The sequence below is a fragment of the Melampsora larici-populina genome (genome assembly GCF_000204055.1).
Source record: "Melampsora larici-populina 98AG31 unplaced genomic scaffold MELLAscaffold_7, whole genome shotgun sequence".
Lineage (NCBI taxonomy): Eukaryota > Fungi > Basidiomycota > Pucciniomycetes > Pucciniales > Melampsoraceae > Melampsora > Melampsora laricis-populina.
The window spans coordinates 1348934-1358418 of NW_006768771.1; the positions used below are offsets into that span (position 1 = coordinate 1348934).

Here is a 9485-nt window from a genome sequence, read left to right on the forward strand (position 1 = left end):
GGCTGCGACCAATGGCGTGCTGGCACACACGTTTTCCTAAAAAAATAAAAAAATGGAAGAAAATGCTGAAGGTGCCTGTTTTTTTGAGACTTGCAAGGGTGACTGAGGAATTTTCAGCCCTATGATTGCAATCACAAGAAGAGGGATCCAGGTGGGTCTCAAGCTGGGTCTAGAGATCATCTAAGGTCAACTCAGTATCTACACTCTCAATTACACCAACTTCATGCCTGAGACTCTGAGATCAACAGCATCACCAGCCTTAAATTGATCTAAATCAAACAACTTGTTGATCAGTCCATCAAAACTATCATCAATGATGTTTTTGATATCACCAGTTTTTATATACCAAGGGCTCAGCCTTGAACATTTCAAAGTCATTGGGTTGAGTGAACAAATCAGAATTGTTAGGTTCATTGACCCAGTTGTCCTCTGTATTTGTGACTGGGGTATCTTTTGAGTGCTTGATAATTGACTTTGAGGCCTTCATTTGATTGCCTTGCCCTGAAAGTGCTATATGAAGCTGTGAGAGCATCTTCAAAAGAGTTACTCCCATCCTACTTTGACACTTGGTAGTCTTTGGTGCAGGCATTTGGTAGAACAGGCTCTTGGTCCACCTGCATGGGAAAATTTTTCCAAAACTCTGGTGGCCAATTTTTTCAAAGGACTTGCTCAACACACTGAGGACACTGATGGCAAAGCAAACCATCAGTCAATAGGTCTGTCAACTGATGCTCAGCATGTAAGTCTGACATCACCTCTTTCTGTAACAATGGTGGGTTTTTTGCATAAAGCTGCCACTAATCCACCAAGATCCTGACCCCGGCCTTTTTTGAAATCCAGCTGGCGCGCTGTTTGGCGCGCCAGAGGAGCTTGCACCGACATCTTCATTCTCGACTCTCTGCGCGGCCGCGTCCTGAGAATATGTCGATGAAGGTCGATGATCGAATATGTAGAAAGCTATATGTTAATATTGAGTGAGACTTACACGAAACATACACTTCATCAAACAAACACCACTCACAGTTGATCAGTCAACAACATCAACACCAACAACAACTACCATCACCATCACCATCCTCAAGAACGTCAGCACAAAGAACAAGAACAGGAACTATAAAGAACTGAATGAAGAACACCTTTCAAACTAATTCAACACACAATTTCATATGATATCAAAATCAATCAAACTCAAATCATTCTCATTCTCACTCTCATTCTCATTCATCATCTCAATCCTCATCATCAATTTAACTTTCAATCAAATCTCAGCATCACAACAACCCAAAAAAAGACATTATGATACTCATGAATATTATGTAATCGAAATCTCAGAATCAGCAATCCATTTAAATCCAGAAGAAATCATCAGACCATTAGAAGTTGAATTTGTAGAAAAAGTAGGAGAATTAAAAGATGTTTATTTGGTAAGAGCAAGTAAACAAATTGTAGAATCAGGTTTTGATCATCCTTATTATCATTCAATCCAAAGTAGATCAACAAATCGAGAATTAAAAAAAAGAGATAGTGTAATTGAACGTTATGATTTCTTTAAACGTTCATTACACGATCGATCAGTATTACAAGAAGTTCAAAAAATCGATCAATCTTATTACGATCAACGTAGATCATTAACAGCACCATTACTTTCATCTAGACAAGCCATCAAATTAATGAAATCAATAGACAAACAAGTTTTAAGAAAACGTCATAAACGTGATATAATTTATATTCCATCAAAAGATGGATCAACACCTATCATTAAAAGAGATTTCGATCCTCCTACAATTAAAAGAAGACAAGTAATGAAAAGTTTAAGTCAAAGATTAGGATCTCAATTTAATATCAAAGATCCACTTTGGCCAAAACAATGGCATTTAGCTAATGATGAAATGCGTCAACATATGATCAATGTAACGGATGTTTGGGCCAGCGGGATTACTGGAAAAAATGTCACGGTTGCGATTGTAGATGATGGATTGGATATGACTTCAGATGATTTAAGTCCAAATTTTGTGAGTTTACTTTATCATTTCAAACCATTCGATCAGTTTACGATTTCCTAATTCTGTTTTTTTCTTCGAGATTGATTTGATTTAGTTTGAAGGTGGATCTTGGGATTATAATGATCATGCTCCTTTACCTGCACCTAGATTACCTGATGATCTACACGGGACTAGATGCGCAGGAGAAATCGCAGCGATTCGAAATGATGTTTGTGGAGTAGGAGTAGCATATGATGCCAAAGTAGCAGGAATTCGAATTTTATCAGCTTCAATAAGTGATGCAGATGAAGCATCAGCCTTAAACTATAAATACCAAGAAAATCATATTTATTCTTGTTCTTGGGGTCCACCAGATGATGGGAAATCAATGGAAGCTCCATCTAGATTAATTTTTAAAGCTATACTAAATGGAATTCAAAATGGTAGAGGTGGAAAAGGTAGTGTGTTTGTGTTTGCAAGTGGAAATGGTGGTGCAGTTGATGATCAATGTAATTTTGATGGTTATACAAATAGTATTTATTCGGTGACTATCAGTGCTGTTGATCGAAAAGGTTTACATCCTTACTATTCGGAAGTTTGTTCTGCTAATATGGTAGTGACTTATTCATCTGGTTCTGGTGATAATATTGTATGTATTTTCATCTCTTTGGATTTCCTTTATTTCTCCATTTTCTCGATGAACGATTCAATCTTTTTTCTTGAAACTAACTCAACTCTTAAATTTTTCGTTTCTCATCGATTATTTACTCTCAAAAATCCATAGCATACAACAGATGTAGGAAAGAATAAATGTACAGATCGACATGGTGGTACATCAGCAGCAGCTCCGTTAGGTGCAGGAATTCTTGCATTAGTATTAGAAGCCCGACCCGACTTAACATGGCGAGATGTACAACATTTAGTAGTTTCAACAGCAGAACCGATCTTAATGTCAGATCCAGATTGGCAAAAAACAGCCACAGGTAGATGGTATAATCATAAGTTTGGTTTTGGTAATATGGATGCATCTAGAATTGTAGAAGCCGCCAAAACATGGAAATTAGTGAAACCTCAAGCTTATTGGACTTCACCAAATGTGAATGCACTTAAACAAGTGATTACAAAAGAAGGTGTTAGTTCGACTCTTGAGATTAAACAATCTGATTTAGATGGAGCGAATTTCGAAACACTTGAACATATTACGGTTGCACTCAACGTTTTACACGGCCGAAGAGGGAATGTTAGAGTTACACTTACGAGTCCACATGGAACCGTTTCAATCTTAGCAACTCATCGAAGGTATGATGAAGCCGAAACAGGTTTTCCAGGTTGGGTCTTTATGACGGTCAAACATTGGGGTGAACCAGCTGCTGGGAAATGGACATTATCAGTTTTAGATCCACATCAAACACCAGGAAAGAATGGTACATTTGAAGATTGGGCTATCGGACTATGGGGAGAATGTAAAGATCCAAAGATTCAAAAACTTTTCAAGATGCCAGATGATTCTGAAATTCATTTACCTGTTGGACCACCTATCTCAGGTGTACCATTTGGTACGATAGAAGATGAAACTAAACCGGCGAGTACTGTTAGTGCTGCTCCTTCACCTGTACCTGCTCCCGGAACAAATCCACCACCTCAAGTTTCAGATGGACAATTAGATAATGAGAAGACCAAATTATTATCAAAACCGACGGCTCATTTACCTGAAGATCATGCAGGAATGGAAGATTTCTTAACTGGTTTAGGAGGAATGACTGGATATCTTTCTGGGAAATCAGTTTGGATCTTTATTGTTTTTGGCACGACGATTATCGTTGGAGGATCTTTATTAGGTTGGATGATGATGAGAAGAATGAGAAGAAGAAGAAGAATAGGAATTGATGATGATGATGATGAAACAGATGAAGATGAAGATGATCGAATGGGACTTTTGTCAGGAGGAGGAAAAAGGTATTCTAATCAAAACCATGGGATTGGAGTAGCAGGAGAGATGTTAAGAAAGGTTGTTCAAGAAGTGAGAGGTCGTAAAGATTCAAGTCATGGGAATGGTTATGGATTCGAACCGATTGTAGGAGAAGAAGATTTACCAATGAGGAAAATTGATGAACAGAGTAATAATAGAAAAAGTCAAAGGAAGAAAGAAATGATGACCAAAGAACTTTATGATGCGTTTGGTGATGGTGATGGTACTCAAAGTGATGTTGATACAAATGAAAATGAACATGATGATGAAGGAATTGTTAAATCAAAAGGGAAAGGAAAAGGAAAAGAGAAAGAAGAATATAGAGATGAATGAATTTGTTTTTAAATCGATTAATTGATCAATTTGTTTTTTTGTCATTTTTTTTTGTTTCTTTTAATTCTTTTTTGTTTGTCTTTTTTTCTTTTGCAATTGATGATGAATGATGATAAATAGAATTTTTTTTTCAAAAAGGAAGGTATTCTTCATAGACATGTTTTTTGGGTTTGGATTTTTTTTCTCAAAAATGTTATATTTCTATTTGTTTTCTTTGTTGACAATTAAATATTCAAAAAAAGCAGTCGAAATATAATCGTTAGTGACAATTAGATAAAGGCAGAAAGAATAATCCATTTCATTGGGATTTCATTGTAAGATGTTTCTAAGTGATGTCACTAACATGAAGCAGTCACTTTTTGTATTGACTTTTGAGTTGTCAGAAAGAATTAGGCGAGGTGAAAGACCAAATTCCCCGCCAATTTGCTCGAGTTTTGCGGGCAATTTAGGGCAAGCTTTTCTTAAATGACTGTAAATGAAATGAATGAACAAAGGAGGAAAATTGACAAGAAACGCAAGTTGAATGAGTTTTCCGGGTTTATTTGCAACAATTGTTCAAATTACAACCTCAATAATTACCCATTTATATCTGCTGATTCACCACATCTATCAGCAGAAATCATCAATCAATGTTTTGTGAGTTTCGTGGCTGACAGTTGAGTTGTTGGTCTGATAATTCAGTTTGCCACATATTGTCTTGGTTAATAAGAACTTGAAAAGTCAAGCGATGTTTTCCTGATGAACACTACTCTGAATCTCATCATGATGAAGGGTTCCACTTTCATAACTGCCCGGGTTGTTTCTTCTTGACAAATAGCACATTAGTTTACCCTCAATGATGTAGTAATGTGTCTTCCACTTCACAGACCTACTCCCATGGCGCTGTAAATTCATGATCTTCCTCGAGGAATTCTTGGCACAACAATCAAATTGATTTCTCTTGGTCAATGCTTTTTCATGGGTGTGAAGTTAAGGATTTGAGGTATGTAGAATGAGTTCTGATTGTTGCACCAGCTTATCACATCGGTTGGACGCACCGACAATTGTCACTTGTCTTTAGCATTTTCAACTGCTATCAGATGGCCTCTTGATAATTTTGATCTATGAGGTGAGATTTGTATGAAATATTCAAATAGAAAATTTCAAGTAAGGTCTTTGGTTTAAATTTTTCTTTGGAATTCAATTTAGTCATACACAATGTTCAATCTTTGTCTAAAATCATCAAGTTGATGTACATTTAAATCAATCAAGGTAAAACAGAAAAAGAAGGCGGATCAGATTCAGAGTTAGCCAAACAAAAGCCTTTGGAAGAGGTTGACCATGAACGCCCGGGGTTAAGGAAGTACAAGAAGATAGAAAATTATATTCCTTATGATTGTGACTTGTATACACTGCTGGTCGTCTTAAGTAAATTTCTTACATTGGAGAAGTACCAAAAGATTGTGATCAGCACGCAAAGTGGTGTCATCTGGACTTTCAGTCTTTAGTTTGATGTGGTCTTTGATTTTTCAATCAGATCGATCACTATATGCTCTTTCAAAACTTTAGCTTCAGCTTCTGGATCAATCACCAAGGTTTGTAAATCTAAGTAAAGTAACCATATCACATCGGTTCAAACATAAATTAAGCATCAGAAGTGTCTCCAAACAATATTTTACTAGCCAATATTCCCAAACAAACAAAAAATAAATCAAATATCAATACTTACCATCAATTAATAGAGCTGGCCCTTTGATCAGGTCGCCAACACTCAGTCGGCCTAAAAGATAGATTGGGGTTCGATCTTGCCTTCCGTAAGGTTGATCAAAATAGACTGAATGATACTGATCTGGATCATGACGGTCAACCACAGACTGAAAGGTAATCTCGGACAGTTGTTCACAGTATGTTTTTCCTAGTGACTCACTAAATTGGAAATTGGTAGGAGGTTAGTGAACAGTCAACAAATTATCAACTTTCGCTGAAGGAGTCAGGAGAAAGGGAGGTGGGTGAATGGACAACTCAACAAAGACTTTCCAATCCCTCTGACTCGTACGTCATCGCATATTAATCTTTTCTCCTCGAGTACAAACCCAAACTCTTGTCGATAAGAGTCTTCAAAAGCCTTGATAAACTCAAAACCATCATCTTTGCTTTCCAAGATCATTAATGCCGTATCTGTCCCATCATACCTAGTTATATCCCCCCGTAGAGCCATAATCAGTTGACGCTTTTCTGTCTTTCCGTCAGTAATTTTATCAACTAATGGAATGGAGTTCACTTACCTCAGATTCAGATACCGTTCAATAACGATTCGATTATCTTGAAACCCCTGGCTTGATAGCTCTTCGTGCACCTCTTTTTGAAGGCGCTCTAGTGTCACCAGGAGTCCATCTCGACCTTCACCCTCAGTCTCATAAACAGTTGAGCATGGTGTCTGACGTTCGACCACTCGATCAGCCAGAGCCATCCCATAAGCGCTCAATATTGACGAATGACGATGGATGACAATACGACGAATGGCAAGAGTTCGAGCAACATCACAAGCATGTTGACCTCCAGCACCACCAAAAGTACTTAGAACATGCCGACTTGCATCATAACCACGAGCTTCGGTCAGTGCACGGATCGGTCGGCACATAGTTTCATTAGCAATTTTCACGAATCTACAAACCAAAACGAATAAGCCTCATGTTTTTCTATCTCAAATATAAATTAAGCTTTTGAAAACGTACCCCCATGCCACTTCATCAATACTCATTCTTTGAACCTCATTACCTAATTCATCATTGATTTCTTTAGTTAGATCTTCAAAAGATTTTCTAGAAGCGTTTTCATCTAATCCTTCATCTTCATTCTTTCCAAAGATTTTAGGAAAATGATCTGCAACCAGTCTACCTAAAAGTAAATTCGCATCTGTTACTGCTAATGGACCACCTTTTCGATAGCATGCTGGACCTGGATCTGCTCCCGCACTTTCAGGTCCAGTGACGAAAAGTCCATTACGCCAAAACAAACGAGATCCACCGCCAGCTGCTACTGTATCTGTTTAAAACCCTCACCATGATTTATGTCAGTCAATCTTCGGTCAAAAGAAAGGTCAAGACTATTTGTAATCTGGATGATGAACTCACTAATGTCTAACTGCGGACTTTGAATAGTTACACCTGCAGTGGTAGTTTCAAAGACAGTCTCATATCGACCATCAAACCGACTAACATCCGTACTTGTGCCACCCATATCCAAACCAATAACAGGAATCCGTTCGATCGGATCAAAAGTGGTAAGTGCATAACCTACCACACCACCAGCAGGACCTGAAAGAACTGAATGAAGTCCAGAGAAACCTTCTACACCAGTAAGTCCACCATCAGATCTCATAAACTCAACTCTTGTTCCTTTTGAACCACCTAACCGTAATGAATCATCAAATCCAGAAAAGAATCCATCGATATAACGTTTTAAGATTGGAGTTAGATATGCATCTGCAGTTGATGAAGTACCTCTAGGTACTAGTTTAATCATTGGCATTAAGTTTGATGAAATTGAAATATGTGAAAACCCTAATGATTTAGCAATTCCTTCAATCCTTTGCTCGTGAACTGTTTTTGTTTTACATCTCAATTTCAGATTTATGTCACTTTTTCTGTGAATCAGATGATTAAAACTAACAGAATGATTCAAGGCTTGCCTGGATATGTGAAGGAATGCATCAAGACTACTGCAAGTGAGTCATAGCCTTCTTGTCTGAGAGCCTTCAATTGAGCTCTTACCGTTTCCTCATCTGTGAATCAAGTAGGGCGAAAGGATATCAGCAATCCTGGTTAAGAACCTATTGTTTTGATCACGTTGGGTTTGCGGAGAGAGACGAAGACTTACCTAGTCGTTTGATGACACTCACTGCCTCCCCACTAGTTCCTTTAACAACAAATTCTTCATCCCCATCTTTCAACCCATCATAATCATAACTTTTAATGATCCTACCATGTTCATCGAACCTAGGAGCTCTTTCTTGAGATAATGGATCCGAAGAATACCCTAGTAAAGTCACTCTTTCATCAATCTCAACAACTTTCTTATAAAGTACTGTTGGTTTTCGGATGGCCAAATCAAAGATCTTGGGTCTGGATTGGTTTCCTATTGCTAAGATATCTTTGAAACCTTTGGTGATTAGTAAAGCGTGATCTGCACCTTTACGTTCTAAGAGTGCGTTTGTAGCTACTGTAGTCGAAAGTCGAATGTAGTCTGTAGCATGAGAAGTACAACGATAGGGAAACGATGGATTAGCCGTGTGATTGAATATAGCAAGTTGACCAATAACTCACCAATCTTGTCTGTGTTAAGCTTCTGATTACGTGGGATCGAACATTGTAAGACGTGTTGAAGTGCACGACGAATACCTTCACGAGGTGCATCTTCGTATGCAGGATCTACTGATAAAAGTTTGATAGCCCATTGTTGACGAGGTCCTGATGAGTTATCAGTAGATGGATAAGAGACATGAACATCGGTGAAGGTTCCTTGAAGAAAGTGAACGAATCGTTAGAATCAGGTTGAGGCTTTCATGACTGAATGCTTTTGATCATTTGCTCACCTCCTCGATCGATTGATATTTGAATTGACTTATCTGGAACGGTACTGCCTACAAGCTCAGCCGATGATACCATGAGGAATGATGAAGGTCAATAATCAAACAGTAAGCTCAAGTATCAATCAAACGACTTTCTTCATCAAGTAATGGTGAGGAGGGTATCTTCAGGTTTTTCCCCACATCCATCATAACCCTACGATCCGATCAAACACTTTTATCGGATCTTGCTCACTGCATTCATGATTCAACAGCTCACTTGATAAACAAAGTCAAACGGTCAACACCAATTAGAGACATGCATCACATTCTTGGTAAATTGCATAAGCTTCGTTGTACGTATAGAGTCAAAATAAGGAAATCAATGAAAGAAAAGACTCGCCTTATAATACAACTGAATGGAGTCTAGAAACCAAAGAGATGAGAGAAATGGGAGAGACGAGAATGAGGGTCCGTCTTAGAACTGATGAGGACCAGATCGGTTTGGACAACCACATGATCTCAATCGTCTCTTCTTCCTCACTTGCTATCTAGCGATGACCTCGAGAACTATCATCTCCTTCTCTTTAACTTATGTCTTGCGGACAAATGTCTTGTTAGGCTTTAGCGATGGCTCATGCAGTCTAATTCTAGA

General features: G+C 38.1%; 2 protein-coding genes across 2 annotated transcripts; one reads left to right on the top strand and one right to left on the bottom strand.

Moving 5' to 3' along the window:
• Nucleotides 1-1166: 1166 nt before the first annotated feature.
• On the top strand, nt 1167-4284 carry MELLADRAFT_34111 (pheromone processing endoprotease; the record flags this gene model as incomplete). Its single annotated transcript, XM_007406778.1, has 5 exons — nt 1167-2012; nt 2098-2631; nt 2767-3538; nt 3647-3938; nt 4110-4284. 5 exons carry the CDS (start codon nt 1167-1169, stop codon nt 4282-4284), a joined length of 2619 nt encoding a protein of 872 aa, XP_007406840.1.
• Nucleotides 4285-5494: 1210 nt separating this feature from the next.
• On the bottom strand, nt 5495-8930 carry MELLADRAFT_115675 (uncharacterized protein; the record flags this gene model as incomplete). Its single annotated transcript, XM_007406914.1, has 10 exons — nt 5495-5868; nt 5993-6189; nt 6357-6455; nt 6549-6929; nt 6999-7308; nt 7398-7865; nt 7955-8047; nt 8143-8508; nt 8589-8783; nt 8858-8930. 10 exons carry the CDS (start codon nt 8928-8930, stop codon nt 5768-5770), a joined length of 2283 nt encoding a protein of 760 aa, XP_007406976.1.
• Between the last annotated feature and the right edge of the window lie 555 nt (nt 8931-9485).